The sequence below is a fragment of the Equus przewalskii genome, chromosome 9, assembly GCF_037783145.1.
Source record: "Equus przewalskii isolate Varuska chromosome 9, EquPr2, whole genome shotgun sequence".
NCBI classification, from domain to species: Eukaryota; Metazoa; Chordata; class Mammalia; order Perissodactyla; family Equidae; genus Equus; species Equus przewalskii.
Window position 1 is genome coordinate 58,861,783 of NC_091839.1, and position 17,181 is coordinate 58,878,963.

Genomic DNA, 17,181 nt, shown 5'->3' on the forward strand with positions numbered 1-17,181 from the left:
ATATATATATATATATATATATATAGGTGTACTGCTTTAAAAAATTTTTTATTTACTTACCTCCCCTTTCTTGTTTTTCTCTCTCTCTGCTATAAGTTCAGCCCTTCTTTTAGAAATCATATCATCCTGTTAAGGAAAAAGACATTTAAAACCTTTAACGAATAATGATAAAATTACTTTCTATGTATTAATATTTTTTCCCAAAGTGGGAATACCATTTGGATGGAATGATGGTGAGCTTTCCAGAAAAGTATGTGATGGTGGTAATCATGTTACTTACATCTTTGTACCTCTGGATCTCTCGGTCGGCTATTTCCCTCCTGAGGGATAAAGAGCACTTGGGGTCAGTCGCTCTTTCAACAAATTTTAGAACTCCTTTTCAAAATTTATTACTTATTTGTTTGCTTTAGGTGGAGAGGTGGATTTTATATGTGGAGAAATAGGAAAATACTTGGAGACAATTTGTTGAAAATGAGAATTTTTTATCATACTATTAAAATGGAATAGGCTAAAAAATCTAAAAATACATAAACATATAAGGAAAGTGCAGGTACTTTGGATATGTTCACAGACATGGTGGATGGGTGGTCCTCCAGGCTTTCTAGAGGCCTCCAAATCTACTGCAATGGATCCATTGATACGGCCCCCAAGTTTACATGAAAATTAATCAGCACCCTTTGGGTTTCGAAGCTTATTAGCTCGGGACTCTCGAACTGGTGTCCCTTTAAATCCTGGGAGATCAGAGTAGTGGCTACAGACATACCCCCGGGGCTCTGGTCTTGGCCAACAGGAGCCTGTTGCTTTTATCTGGCAATTACTGAGTATATATTCCAGAGAATTTATGTTTTTCTGACATTCAAGAAATATTGGTAGATAGAATTATAAAACTGAATGGAATCAAATTCATTTAGTTTTTGAGCCCCCAGAGAGATTCTGTAGCTCTTTAGAGGGTAAGAGTTTACAAAAGCTCTTATTATTTCCTTTTTTGTTTTTTTTAAGATTGGCACCTGAGCTAACAACTGTTGCCAATCTTTTTTTTGTTTTACTGCTTTATCTCCCCAAATCCACCCTGGTGCATAGTTGTATATCTTAGCTGCAGGTCCTTCTAGTTGTGGCATGTGGGACGCCGCCTCAGCATGGCCTGATGAGCGGTACCATGTCCGTGCCCAGGATCCGAACGGGTGAAACCCTGGGCCACCACAGTCGAGCGTGAGAACTTAACCACTTGGCCATGGGGCCGGCCCCATATTTCGTTTTTTTAAACCAGAGTTTACCATAAGTGCTTTAACTGTAGAGTTGTGAAAACAGTCTCCTTTGTGTTTTCATAACATACACAGAAACCACTGTATACACCTCAAAGAAATGCAAAGCATACACAGTAACACACATACATACTCTGAGTCTATTTTTCCTCTGATCCTTTCACTCAAATAAGTAGTGGTCAGGGAATTTTAACTAATTATTCTATGTCTGCCAGGTGCCATCACTGTTCTGAGCATTGCAATATATAGTCTTTCATTTTCTGCTCAAAACACACTGCAAGGCAGACAGTATTATCCCCCTGTAAAGGGGAGATAACAAAATCGGAGGGTTTAACTCATGTAATGCCACACGGCTAGTGTGAGGATGGAGTCAGAAGCTCCCAGATAAGGGAATAGAAAAGCATATGGTATGTTGGGTGTTGAGGAGGAGGGTTTGTATTTGTTCCAACTGAGAAAGTTAGAAAGAGGGTTTGGAACAAGATTGGGAGAGCTTTAAATGTCAGACTAAGGAGTTCAGACCTTAATGGGTGGCTTGATCAAAATAGACTTTTAGGAAGATCAGTCTGGAGGTAGCCAGAAGGATGGCCTGGAGGGCCCAGGGATGAAGCCAGGAAGGATGATTAGGAGGTCACTGTAGGAGCGCTGGGTGTGAGCTGAGAGGGATCTGAACCAGGGCAGCATGGTGTGTGTGAAAAGAAGGAGCAAATGCATGAGGTTATAAACTAGCTCCTGAAACCTGCTCTGTCCTGTTCCCTATCCCGAAAATTCTAAGGGTATGGAATGTCTAGGTTGGAGCTTCATTGCCCCAGAGATGCTCTGTCCAATATGGTAGCTACCAGCCACTTGTGGCTATTTATATCAAAATTAAATAAAATTGAACATTTGCTTTCTCAGCCTGACTAAGCCCATTTCAAGTGCTCAATAGCTACATGTGTGGCTAATGGCTGCTGTATTGGACAGTGAAGATACAGACCATTTCCACCATCACAGAGAGCTCTGTGTCAGCGCCCGTCCAGAGGTGCCAAGTCCCACAGTGAGGTAACACGCAATGGGCTCTGGCGTGCCTTCTTCTCTTTTCCATTCTTAAGCTTACAAAGCCTCTTGCTGGCAGACACTTTGGTCCATTTTCTTCGGAGAGGTCAGGCAGCAGAAAAGGGAAGACTGTCATCAAGAACAATGTGAAGAAGGGTATCTGTCCACATCTCTCCTTACTTCCATGGTTCTTGGACAGCTGACAGCTTGGCTTGCCTGATTTTGCATGGCACAGTGATGGCCTGGGACACGCAACCTCAGTGTGGTGGAGCAGAGGGAGGGATGGCAGCGCCCTTGAAGGGATTTCCTCCAGTTAACCCCAAGATGAGAAGAACTTGACAACTGTGTCTCAGCAGTGAAAGAGGAACTTCACGGTTTTTAACACTTTGGCTGTCTATAATTTCATGAATATCAAGTTGTGAGAATGTTTTAAATAATTTAAGTCACAGTATCTCAGAATTGGAATTAACTGCTTAACTCTCTGACACTACAGAGAGCTTTCTTCCATACTATCCTTGCCAAATGTCCATTCAGTGTATGCTTACCTATTGACAAGTAGCTCACCGCCTTCAGCCTTGGTTCTTTAGGAAAGTCTTACCAATAATGAAATACGTCTCCCTTTACCTTCCTCCGATCAACGGTAGTTCCTACCCTTGTGGCCACATGGAACAATCACGAGCTCTCTTCAGCATGGAAGCCCTTCAGATAATTTAACACTGCTCTATGTTGCATCTTGGTCTTCCTAGTTCCAGATTTGAAAGCCCCATTCTTTCTACCCGAGGCCAGATCTATGGATTTTCCCTTTCAAGACATGTCATATAAATGGAATGAATCATATAGTATGTACTTTTCTGCCTGTCTTCTTTCACTCAGGACAATGATTTTGATATTCACCCATGTAGTAGGTTGGATGAATGTATCAATAGTTCATTCTTTTTAAATATTGAGTACTATTCCATTATATTTATATATTTATATTTAAATATTGAGTACTATTCCACTTATTTAGCTTTATAAAATTGTAAGATATTTAAAGTATACTCCATGATGATTTGATATACATATACATTGTGAAGAGATTCCTCCCATTTAGTTATTAACATATCCCTCATTTTACATATTTATCTTTTTTTTTTTTGGTGACAACACATAAGTTCTACTCTCTCCGCAAATTTCAATTATTCAGTAGAGTGTTATCAACTATAGTCCCCACATTGTACATTAGACCCTCAGATCTTGCTCACCTTATAGCTGAAAGTTTGTATCCTTTTGCCAACCTCTCCCTATTTATCCCACCTTCTGGCCCCTGGCAACTACTCTTCTACCCTCTGTTTCTATGAGTTTGATTTTTTTTTTTTAAGATTCTACATTTAAGTGATACTGTGTAGTATTTGTCTTTCTGTATCGGCTTATTTGACTTAGCATAATGCTCTCAAGGTTCACCCATGCTCTTGTAAACACCAGGCTTTTCTTCTTTCTCATGCCTGAGTAATATTTAATTGCATATATATACACCACATCTTCTTTATCCAATCATTTGTTGACAGACATTTAGGTTGTTTCCAGATTTTGGCTACTGTGAATGATGTTGCAGTGAACATGGGAGCGCAGGTCTCTCTTCAATGTGCTGTTTTCATTTCCTTTGGATGTGTACCCTGAAGTGGAATTGCTGGATCATGTGGTTGTTCTATTTGTAATGTTTTGAGGAACCTCCATACTGTTTTCCATAGTGGCTGCACCAATTTACATTCCCACCAGCAGTGCATCAGGGTTCCCTTTCTCCACATCCTCGCCAACATTTGGTATTTCTTGTCTGTTTGATGATAGCCATTCTAACAAGTGTAAGGTGATATCTCATTGTGGTTTTGATTTGTATTTCCCTGATGATTAGTGAAACTATTGGTTTTTCTCATGTACCCTATTGGCCATTTGTATGTCTTCTTCGGAAAAATGTCTATTCAGTTCTTCTGTACATTACTTAACTGAATTGCTTGGGTTTTTTTGTTTGTTTGTTTTGAGGAAGATTAGCCCTGAGCTAACATCTGCCTACCGATCCTCTTTTTTTTTTGCTGAGGAAGACTGGCCCTGAGCTAACATCCATGCGCATCTTCCTCTACTGTATATGTGGGACGCCTGCCTCATCATGGCTTGCCAAACAGTGCGCAGGTCTGCACCTGAGATCCGAACCGGTGAACCCTGGGCTGCTGAAGCAGAATGTGTGAACTTAACTGCTGTGCCACCGGGCTGGCCCCAAATTGTTTGTTTTTTGATATTGAGTTGTGTGAGTTCTTTATATATTTTGGATTTTAACTCCTAATCAGATACATTATTTCCAAACGTCTTCTCCCGTTCTGTAGGTTACCTTTTCATTTTGTTAATGGTTTCCCTTGCTGTGCAGAAGCTTTTTAATTTGACATAGTCCCACTGGTTTGTTTTTGCTTTAGGTGTCAAATCCAAAAAAAATCATCATCAAGACTGATGTCAAGGAGCTTACCCCTTATGTTTTCTTGTAGGAGTTTTATGGTTTCAGGTCTTACATTCAAGTCTTTAATCCATTTTGAGTTGATTTTTTGTATAGTGTAAGATGGTGGTCCAGTTTCATTCTTTTGCATATGGCCGCCAGGTTTTCCCACCACCATTTACTGAAGAGACTATTATTTCCCCATTGTATAGTCTTGGCTCCTTTGTTGTAAATTAATTGATGCTTATGTGTGGAATTATTTCTGGGCTCTCTATTCTGTTCCATTAATCTCTGTGTCTAGTCTGCTATTGAACCCATCTGTTAAGTTTTCCAGTTCAGTTGTTCCTTAGCTCAGTTATTTCTGTTTGATACTTTCTTGTATTTGCTATCTCTGTTGAAATTCTCACTTTGCTCGTGCACTGTTCACCTGACACTGGTGAGCATGTTTATGACCATTATTTTGAACTCTTTATTAGGTAAATGACTTATCTCCATTTCAATAAGGTCTGTTTCTGGAGTGTTACCTTGTTCTTTTGTTTGAAACACATTCCTTTGTTTCTTCATTTTCTTTCACTCTGTGTTGGTGCCTGCACATTAGATAAAACAGCCACCTCTCCCAGCCTTGAGGGAGTAGTCTGTGTAGGAGGTGAACCTTATCCATCAGCCTGGTCCGAGCTCTTGGCTGTCTCTCAAATCTTTGTGATTGTCCAAGACGTCTTCTTTGTTCTTAATGACTCCCCGTGGGTGAGGGAGTGCCACGCTCTGTCAGTGACCTAGTGGAGAGGATCCAGTCAGCACACACTGATTGGGAGCCGGACCCTCAGGCAGCAGCTGTTTTGATGTGGGTGCTGTGGGTATTTTCTCATTTACTCAATGTGTGGAGTCACTCAGCTAGTCTCTAGATTTCTTTTAGAGCAAATTACTTCGCGTGTAGCTGTAGATTCAGGATGTCCGTGGGAGAAGGTGAGTTCAGGAGGTTCCTATGTCACCATCTTGGACTGGAACCCAGGGCACCCTCTCTGAATGTCTACCATGTTTTGCTTATCCATTCATCAGTTGATGGACATTAGGTTGTTTCCACTCTTTAGCTATTATGACTAATGCTGTTATGAACATTCATATACAAATTTTTATATGGACATGTTTTCATTTCTGTTAGATTCTTAGGAGTGGAATTTCTGGGTTCCCTGTGAAACTTTTGAACACTTTATGAATTCTCCTCAGACTGCAGTTTTAGAAAAGACGCTCTAAGCTAATATCGGGATTTATTTCACTATAGGCTAACATGGCCTTGATGGATGGTGGCATCATTCCAGGAGCTGGTGAAAAAGCCACTGAAAATTTTAATTCTTTGTGTTTCCAGATCTGCTCCACTGGTTGCCTCTTGCACTTTGCTCCTGGATCTGTTATAAGGATCCTCTGGTGCTACCACTAACTTTAATTCTATTTGGAGAGAGAAACATTAACACATTGATAATCACATAGGCCTCAAATAATTCTTAACTTTTTAATTATAAATAGTCTTAATAATTGATGAAAAGTATTTTCATATTGATTGTGATATTAAAATCAGGAAACAATATTTTTGTAAAGACCATTTTATAAATTGAATAGATGCTGAACAAATTTACTCCCATGCTTTTGTACTGGATACATACCTTGATTTTTGCCTTTATTTCTTTGATGAGTTTTTTCCTGTCTAATTTCTTCTTTTGTTTCTGTTTCCACTTTTCCATTTGGGAAGGAAGGAGGCGTTCAGAAATATCTTGATCATCAACTTGTATAATAACAGCAGCATCCGGGAAAAATCCATGTTCCCCCAGAAACTGGGCCTCATCAGGATACCGAGGGAAACCATCTAATATAAAACCTGTGGAACTAGGTGGAAATTTCATTATTTACTTTATTTGCTTCAAATATTATATTATAAATATTAACTTAAAAATGAAAAAAGCATTGATAAATCAACTTTATATAAGATGTGTGATGAATAGTTTAAAAAGTTTACTGTGGTATCTTTTTTTTAATATTTCTACTTGTGTAAACATGGTGTTTCTTCTCCCAAATATATTGAATTAGATTAAAATTATAATGTTTTATACTTATATTTATAGCACAGACAAGTTCTCTTTAATTGTAAATAATCTTAATATTTGATGAAAAATTAAGAGAAAATAAATTCTCTGCTTGGGAGGAATGCCCAGCCTAACGAGTGAATCACTTTTTATGTAAAGAGTATGCTTGGCCAGCTCACCTTTAGAGGGAATCTTCGTCATTTAGTAGTTTTTCTTCTAATAATGCTTTCTTTCCTGAGACAATTCATACCCTCTTCCCCGGGTCCCCCTATAACCAATGACAATTTTTTTTTGAAGAAGATTAGCCCTGAGCTAACTGCCGCCAATCCTCCTCTTTTTGCTGAGGAAGACTGGCCCTGAGCTAACATCCGTGCCCATCTTCCTCTACTTTATATGTGGGGCGCCCACCACAGCATGGCTTGCCAAGCAGTGCCATGTCCACACCCGGGATCTGAACCGGTGAACCCTGGGCCGCTGAAGCGGAATGTGTGCACTTAACTGCCGCGCCACTGGGCTGGCCCCGGCAATTATTAATATATGTATCCTGGCTCATATGTGTAAGATGATTATATTCAAATAGGATTTTCAGACTTGCCCAAGTATGACGAAACTTTAAGGATCAGGAAAATAATTGGAATGTTAACACGTTTTCATTGTGGAGTACTTATAAAACAATCAGGCTTTGAGATCTTGGCTCTGTTTAGTTGAGAGAGTCAATATTGGTCCCCTTTTGAATAAGAGTTTATCTTGTTTACCTAAAATTTGGTTTGTTTTAAATGTTTACATTTAAACATGTTTTCTTCTTAATTTGAACAAGGCTTTCATGAGCATTTGAGAGTTTCAGCCCTTAACTGACATTTAAAGATGTTTCCCATCTTATTAAACGGGCAACTTTCCATAGATTGGCTGTAAGATATGTGTCCTTTTCTTTAGAGATGCCTTCAGCACAATCTCTTCTGGGAGGAACTGTTTCATTCCTATGGTTCCAGCTGTCATTTCTTTGTCAATGACTTAAAAACCTTTATCTCTACACCCAACCTCTCTTCTCAGTTTTGATTCAGAATTTTCAAAAAGCTGCTTAGTTTCTCCATCTGAGTGTCCTTCAGGAATTACATATGCATCATACTGTCAAAAATCAGACCACTGTTACACCTTCACTCTGCTCTTCCTTCTGACTCACTAGTACTCAGGTGCCAAACTTCACAGGCATTTGCACCCCTCCCTCAATTCTCTTACTTCTTACGCATAATAGCTAAGTCCTGGCATGCCATCTTCTGTACCCACATTTCTATTTCTACCATTACACCTTAGTTCAGGCTCTCATTATGTTTCTCCAGGACTAATGCAATAGCCTTTTTAAAATGTGTTCAATCTTTTCCTGATTATAAAAGCAACAAATCCCACCATAGAAAAATTGGAAAATAAGAGAAAAGAATAAAAAAGACAAAGTTATCCATAATCTTATATCCCAGAGGTTATTGACATGTTGTTTTGTTTCTTTACAGTTTGTTCTTCATATGTACATCTATCATTCTATAAATGATTTTGCATTTACTTTTTCAAACTTAACATTATATAATAACATTTCTCATGGTATTACAAATTCTTTATTATAATAAATTTTAATGGTTGCCATAATATTCAGCTATTTTATTTAGGCTTTTACCATTTCACTTTTTACTTTCAATTCTTCAATCGATATGCTTTTTTTTTTTTTTAATGTATAGTGTGAGGTCCGGAGCTAAATTAATGAAGAACAACCCATGTGTTGCAGGCAACCTGCGTATGTGTACTATAACTATTGATCTAATTGAAGGAAGAGAAAATTAAAATCAAAGCTGACGAGTAACAATCCCCCTCACTCATTTAGGCCAGGGACTAAGCAAACGAGAGTGCCCAGGGAAGCACGGGGAATGGCCAGTTATTTGAATTCTCTATGATATAGTTTCCTTATCTCCAAAACGAGATAATAAAGGTTTCTATCCCATAGGGTAGTTGTAAGGATTAAGTAAATGGATATGAATGAGATAGAGTAGAATAGTACCTGGCACATAGTAAGTTCCATATAAGTGTTTGCTGTTATCAGTACTATAAATACCATTTCACTTTCTTCTGGTGGATTCCAGGGCAAGAGATTCTGGTTAGGAAATCGAGGGGAAGTTTTAAACTCTGGTGACCTGACCTGGAGAGTCTTAAGCTTGTCCTGTCTGGGGTCAGGCTCGTTCATGGCTTTTGGCAAAGGGATAACACTATGGACAGCTATTAAGTGGTCTTAATTGTAATTGTTAAAAGGCTACAAGGAAGACTCCAGTCCATCACTAGCACACATGGGTTTAGAACATGAGTTCTCCACCTCGACTACACATTAGAATCACCTGGGGAGCTCCCCAAAAATACCGATGGCTGGGTCCCAATCTCACACTCCTAGAGATATTGATTCAATTGTTCTGGGGTGGGGACTCCGGTATCAGTATTTTTAAAACAATTCTCTAGATGTTTTTAATGTGTAGAATCACCAATTTACACCAGTATAAAGGAGAAAATTCTTAAATTTGTGTTGGATTGCATTTTTAACATTTAATAATAATGCAAATAAAAGTCAGTAAATGTATAATCTAATATCAATTAAGATACCGTATTGGTTCTTGAAGCCACCACTCAGAAAGAATTACTTCAAGAATTTCGGGAGGCAATGGCTCATTTTCCATTAGACTTGCTCGGATTGTTTCTTCTTCATCTGTAAGTTGTACTTCTGGAGGCTAAAAACAAGAATCAGAAAAGAAACCCCCCAAATTTAAAATTCCATATTAATAAATAATACTATCTTTACATAGTTGATTAGGATAAGACCTCTTTTTCTCAGGTCATTTTTTTATACCATTGCTTGTGAACATTTAAAAATTTTCTTTAAACTAATATTTAATACGGTTTTAAGTATTAAATTATATCTACTGTAGCTAAGGGGAGTTACCAGTGATGAGCATGATTGATTTTCATACATGGTTTCAGGATATCTGTCTCATCACTTTTTGCTAAAACCTTGTTCAATCTATACCACACACCTATAAGGCTTAACTGACTTTTGTCATCTCTCTTAAAATTATTCAACCTAGATCTTGATTAAAGGATGGGCCAGCCAGGTAGTCATCTGGAATACAATCTGTACCTGCGTCCATTTACTGGGGAGCATTTGAGAAGAAAAGGGTCTTGCTATACGAGAATTGGTTAAAAAGTGAGTTAGAATTAAGAACTTTCTCTTTACAACCCCAGATAGAAACCACCTAAGAAACACATACAAACTTTCTTCTGAGGCATCATTGGAATTTAAAATTTTGAGATCTCTACTGGCGTTGGGGCAGACTTTTATGATATTTGATAGAAAACCAAGAACATAATAATGGAAAATCTTATATTCTAGGTCAGACATATCAAATCAAATAACATAGTCCCAAATAAATGCTGTACAACGGTCTTGTCAGGGAAAGCTTTTCCAATTTTTCTTGCAGTCATGTAAAACTCAGTATTTTATGTTCTAGATGAGCAATAAAATCTTTATTTAACACATGGGGAGGATGATTCTTAAATGACTTTCACGGGTTATTTCTTCTTCTTCTTAGAAACCGCTTATATTTTACTTCCCAAAAGTAATGCCTGTAAGCACAAATATCTGCCAAGAGAGTATTAATATTACTACCGGCTTCTTGGTGTTTTCTTCCTCAATCGTAATGTTGGCCTGACTTGCCAGCTCTTCAAGTTCTTGTCTTGCAAGTTGTTCTTCCTCAGAATCTTCCTCAAATCCAGGTCCAATTTTCTTCTCAGTTTTGAGCATTAGTTTTTCTTGAAGAAACTCTTCAAACTGAATGTGGAAAATGCCCAGTTTTTCTGCCAGCTGTCGTCCACAGACAGTTTTGCCAGAGCCGTGCGGACCCAAAAGGCATATTCTTAATGGAGGAGCCTGCCATGGAGGGGTGGGTCAGGGAGAGGTAGGGCAGAAGAAGAGTGAAAAAAAGGAAGTTTTGAGTAATTTAGAAAACATAAGACTTCTTAACTGCCCTCCCTAAGACTGAATTATCACTTCGCAAACTCAAGGATATTTCCACATTAGGATATCAACTAAAATGATACATTGCATCAACAATGGCCCTCAGGGAGCATCAACAACCATAAGATCACCTAGATATCATGTGCCAGAAGGAATTTAATAAAATAATATTAGTTTTGTTTATTTAGAGAAGTTTTAATTTAAAAAAAATGGAAAGATACTTTCTTAGCATGATAAAAAAAAATCTCTCTACCAAACAAATAGCCCATTAATAATGAAACACTAGAGACCCCTTCACTAATTTCTACAATCTTCGTATAGGAGATGAGGGCGCCAGAAGCCAGAGAACCCACTGAGATGCAGTTGTACGGATTGTCCATCGGATGATGAAATTGTCATGAACAGTGGTGAGAGTTGGGATGAATCAGCAGCTAAATCTTTTGTGCACGTGGGGAAATGACTATGAAATTGGTAGGTGACACTAAGGGGAACAGGGAGAATGTGATGTATGTGGAGAGAATGAGCCCCAAAGGGGCTGGAAGTAATGGATTGAGAACAGCAGAGAGAAGCAAGGAGCACAGCCTCATCACCGTCTGTCCTTGGGAAGGAAACATTCAGAGAAGAGTGTAAAGATGCAAGGAAAAAATACACCAGAGAAATACAGAAGAAAGAGCAGTTACGTAACTCAGAGACTAGGGAAAAAAAAAATTTTTTTAAAGAAATTTAAGAGGTTTAAGAAGATAGCAAGTCCACAAGAGAGGAAGAGAATATTTGAAACAAGAACTATCAGAGAAATGAAAGAGTTTTAAGATTAAAAATATGATTGCTAAAGTAAAAAGTTCAACAGTACTGTGAAATTCTAGGATTCCCTAGCACGAAAAACATGTGATTTCAGCTTAAACATGCACTGTGTGTTCAGTGCAATGAATAAAAAAGATCCTGAACAGTTTTAAGAACACAAAGAATGAAAAGAAGCTCTTAAGAGCTTTCAGATACTGAAAAAATAAAGCTTACCTACAAAGGGATTAAAATAGCCTAGAGACACTGGATGCTAGCACACAGTAAAGCAATATCTTTAATATTCTGAAAGGGAGTGATTTGCAACCTGGAATTCTATGCTCATACAAATTGTCAAATATATATAGGAGCCAAAGGATGACATTTTCAGATATGAAGAGAGTTAGCTGAAAATGTGTTTCAACAAAACAAGAGTTTGAAAATCCCACAGAAGCAAGAGGAAGACACGATATAAATATCTGCTGATTTTGCCACCCGGCATTTATTCATTCTTCTGTTAACCATATCTGGATTCCCCTCTGGGAGACCACCCTTCATCACTCTCAGTTTACGTGCTGCTGGTGGAATTGATTCCATCATTAGTTCAAGAATTGGGCATGTGACAAGACTCAAGTCAACTGAGGCCTCACAAAACAAGTAACGCAAAATAGAGAGACTTGAGAACGGTATGAAATTATGTAGCTGCAGTCTCACACCATACTTTTAGATCACACTTTAAATCCCTCAGCGATAAAATTGCTGGAGTAACATCTCCCTCACTGACAGGTTAAACTTTGGGCAATTAGAGCCGTCTGGAATTCAGAGCATATTAAAGAAGCTGGTTAGTGAAGAAAAACGTTGCTGGCAAACCCAGCATACTTGATGCTCTGCAGAAAACCTGTAAAATCACTATCAAGATTTCAGGCTCTTATCCACATGGATTTGTATAAAACAAAGCAACAGATCACAAGCAGCAAAACAGACTGAGAGGAAATAAAGCAAGACCAACAAAAAGAAAAGGCCACAGTCCTTAAATGACTCCTAACACCAGCAGTGCGGGAAGGTACAACCACCCATATATGCCAATAGTCCCCATGGGCACCATATAAAAATGGAGGTTCATGAAAATGCCCAAATGATCCAGAAGAGTTTAAATCATGTTCTATATGTTCTGTTTAAGAAGGCATTGCTGCTATTGAAAGTAGTGACAATTTATTGTGTTCTATATATTTTGATTTTGCAATCTAGGGAATTATACTAACAATATAATTCAAGAGAAACAAAGGACAATATGCCCAAAGATTTCCTCGACGCTATTTCAAATTCATGATGGCAAAATCACGCTATGAAAAATACTGTGAAAAAATGTCTAACAATAAATTGGATGTTTAAATGGTATATCAAAAGGATTAAGCATTATGAGATCTATGTAAAAATATGTAAACTTTTATTGATATAATGTTAAGTGAGAAAACAGATTGTAAAATAGAATATGCATTGGGAAGAATATATATTGATGTGGAAGAGGATGAGAAAATAAAACATAAAAATGAAGGCTCTTGTCTAAAGCTGGTACAGTTATGTGTGCACTTTATTTTAGAAAATGAATAAAATATTGCCATAATGTATTCTTTTATTATTGCGGTAAAATAAACATAACATAAAATTTACCATTTTAACCATTTTCAAGAGTGTATTCAGTGGCATTAAGGACACTCACAATGTTGCACAACTATCGCCACTCTCTCTCTCCAGCACTTTTTCATCGTCCCAAAGTGGAACTCTGTACCCATGAAACAAGAACTCCCATCCCCCCCTCCTCCTAGGCCCTGGCAACCACTATTCTATTCTCTGTCCCTGTGAAATTGCCTATTCTAGGTGCCTTGTATAAGTGGAATCATACAGTATTTGTTCTTTTGTGTCTGGCTTTAACAAATATTTTTTAAAGAATATAGAAAACTGTTCCAATGGTGATAAACAAGTAAGAAAAAAAACGTTCCCACAAACTTAGGAAAACACTGATTGTTCTAAAGCCATGGCAACAGTAGCCACTTGATCCAGTTTTAAAATGGTTTAATTATCAAGGACAACTCACCTCAGAGAACATTGTTTTGTAACCCAACAAATCAGAGTCAGCCCTCACTCCTGAGAGTCAACCAGTTGGGCGTGGACTTGCCCCTAAAATCATGTCTCTGGGTGTGAACCAGGTCAACAACGGTAATCCCACATCTACAGACGTCAATCCACTGAAAGTCCACTGACCCCTGAATCGCACCCTTCCCCAGAATCCTTGTAATCTTATAACTGACAGACTGCTCTCCTGCAGAGACTAACCAGCATAGCTAGCCTTTAATACAGTAAGCAGCAGATTCAGCTGTCTTTTCACTTCAGCTAAAAAGACAGTAAGTGTTGGTTTGAAACAAGACATTACTGTAGAAATCAAAATAGATAATTATTTTATGTTATATTCCAAAAAGTTGTTCTTGGAACTGAGATATTTTCCCTATATTGTCATATCAGATAACAACGGGGACTTCACTATTAAGTAAAATGGCGGAGGTAATTAATTAGTCCCTAAAAAAGGACTCAGGGGCGATCATTAGGACAGGAATATTGTTTTCACCTTTAATGGTTCTTTACCAGCCACGTACTCCTCAGGATGCTCCAAAAACTTTTCTTTAGCTTCAGGACTTGAAAAGTAGTAGATCTTTTCTCGATATTTAGCTGATTCTTCTGTGTTGCATGGCCGTAGGATGAAGTTTTCTTTGAGAACCACTGGGCAAAAGTGTTTTGTGTCTCCCAAATGCCTCCTCTTCTCTTTAATTCTGTCTTCGTTCTAGAAATATTATTCAGAGTTTGGAGAACATTATTAAAAAGTATACTGAAGCAATACTAAACAGAATTTTAAAAAATAATGCATCTGGAATAATATTTAATCCATAACAATACACCTTTAAAACAATCCACAGAAGGCCAGTCTGTACACCATTTTATTTCATTTTAAAAATCAGTTTCTCATATCCTTCTAAGTTCACATCTGAAGCTTCTTTATTTTCAGAAAGATTTTTCATAAAGAAAGCAAAGTAGAACTGAGAGTGAGGAGTCCCCAGACCTCTGCAGACAAAGGTGTGATGAAAAGCCCCAGGATACGCTGGTCTAGGGTCACTACGAGGTCAGCGTCTAAAATAAAATTATTCCCAGGAAGTAAAAGCTGAGTCAGGGCCACAACTTCTCCCCCACTGACAATCAAATGGGAGATGCCTCAGGATCTGCTTTGTTTCCTACTAAGTGGGTATGTAATCAAATAAGAATTTGGAAATGCTTTACTTAGTTCAGTTGGAAATGTGTCATCTATTTTCATTTGTGTTAAAAAAAAATGTGTAAAGTCCTTTAAGGATTCTTGCAATTTACTTAAAGCAGTGGAAGTGCATTTAAAAATAATTTTCTGTTTTGTAAAATACATGCTTATTGTAAAAATATTCAAAACACATCACAATGCATAAAAAGTGAAAATCTCCTCTCACCTTTTCCCTTATAATACTATATCAATATGCTTAACAGTTTTATGTGTCCTTCCAGACCCTTTTTTCTAAGCATATCCTACCAATATACATACAAAAATAGACATATATTTAGGCAAAAATACAGTACTTTAAAAAATACCAACGGAATAAAACTTTACATGATTACTCTACAACACGTCCCTTTTTTTCCCCAAAACAAGATATAACGAACAACTTCCTGAAAAGGTGCAAAGATGAGACTAATCTATACTTTTCTTGCACCATTCTTGTTCAGTTTTTGTATCGGGTTATGCAGGCTTCCAAATGAGCTGCGGAGCATTGATCTTTTCCCGTGATGTGGAAGAGTTTAAACAATATCGGAATTATCTCATCAATAAAGGTACATTAGAAATGACCTTTAACTCCCCTCTATTATGTTCATTTGCTCAACTTTTGTCTTTCTTCCTAAGCAAATTTGAGTAATTGATATTTTGAAAATCTTTCTCATCTTGACTTTAAAATGTTATTAGTATAAATCTCCTGTAATTTTAAAAAGACTTTCTTTTTTATCTGATTATATACCCATTTCTGTTTCAAATGTTATTTATTGTTGCTTCTTTTTACCTTATTCAACTTGCCAGAAGTTTGTCTATTTTATTGCTCATCAGAAAATCAGCTTTTCAGTTTTTGAAATTAGGTCTACTGTTTTTATTTTGTCTTGTTTTCCTGTTTGGTTAATTTTTGCCTTTAATCGTCTTTCTACTTTCTTTTGGTTTATTTTGTTGGTTTTTTCCCAGGTTCTTGATTTGAATGCTTACTTAACTTTTCCACTCTTCTTGTTTTTCAATAAATGCACTTTAAAGAAGGGTTGCCAAACTTAGCAAATAAAAATGCAGGCTCCCCAGTTATGTTTGAATTTCAGTTAAAAAATAATTTTTAGTATGTACCAGACATAAGCATGTACCTTATATAAAAAAATATTTATTTGTCTTAAATTCAAATTTTATTGGGTATCATGGTTTTTTTTAAAATCTGGCAATTCTAATTTCTATTTCTGCCATACAACAAAGCTTTTATATATGATCTTTTAATCAATTTTTTTAATTTTTAATTTTTATTAAATATTTTAATTTAAAAAATAATTAAAAAATTGTAATTAGTTTTAAATAGACTGTAGTTTCATTTTTGATTTCTTATTTAACTCATTAGCATTTAGAAAGAAAATATGTATATATATATTTTAATTTCAAATGTTTATATTGGGGGATAAGGAACTGTCCTTCTGGGGTTAATTTTTTGTTTTATTGCATTGTGATCAGAGAATCTGGTCTGGAAGATTTCTACTCTTTATAATTTGCTGTGATTTTCTTTGTGAACTCTTACATGAGCATTAAAGAGAATGTTTGCTTTTTATGGGTACAGAGTTCTCTACTGATTAGAATAAGCTTATTTAGGGTGTTTATCAAATCTTCATTATCTTATTTATTATTTGTCTGTGTAAGCTGTCAATTTCTGAGACACGTTAAAGGACTGTACTAAGACTGTACTGCAGTAGCATCATATCCTTGTATCTCTAAGATTTTGTCTCATAAGATTTGTAATTGTTATACTGTCTACATTCCTTATTCCTCCTATTAGCATTGACGAAGATTCTTTGCTTAACCAAACTCTAGTCCTGCTTCTCTGAGCCCTCTTCTCAACCAGGCTTTAACCTTGTTCTATAAAGACTTGCATATTGACAGATGAATGGATAAAGAAATTGTGGTCTATGTATATACAACTGAATATTATTCAGCCATAGAAAAAGAAGGAAATCCTGCCATTTGTGGCAACTTGGATGGTCCTTGAGGATATTATGCTAAGTGAAATAAGCGAGACAGAGAAAGACAAATGTTGTATGATTTCACTTATATGTGGAATCTAGGGGGAAAAAAAGCCAAACTCATAGAAACAGAGAACAGAATGGTAGTTGCCAGGGGTCGAGGGGTACAAACTCCCAGTTATAAGATGAATAAGTTTTGGGAATCTT

At 37.0% G+C, this 17,181-nt stretch overlaps 1 protein-coding gene across 7 annotated transcripts in view; it reads right to left on the minus strand.

The window, feature by feature from the left end:
• The window catches only part of AK9 (adenylate kinase 9), a 125,888-nt gene that overhangs the window by 29,730 nt on the left and 78,977 nt on the right, over positions 1 to 17,181 (minus strand). For all 7 annotated transcript variants that reach the window (XR_011522625.1, XM_070559282.1, XM_070559280.1 and 4 more), the window contains 5 exons: positions 14,273 to 14,485; positions 10,525 to 10,785; positions 9,465 to 9,589; positions 6,414 to 6,633; positions 61 to 126 (listed from right to left, as the gene is read on the minus strand). Coding sequence is in view for 6 of the 7 variants with exons in the window: in XM_070559282.1 (XP_070415383.1) it covers positions 61 to 126; positions 6,414 to 6,633; positions 9,465 to 9,589; positions 10,525 to 10,785; positions 14,273 to 14,485 (885 nt within the window). In the remaining variant the exon portion in view is untranslated. The remainder of the gene's footprint in view (positions 1 to 60; positions 127 to 6,413; positions 6,634 to 9,464; positions 9,590 to 10,524; positions 10,786 to 14,272; positions 14,486 to 17,181) is intronic.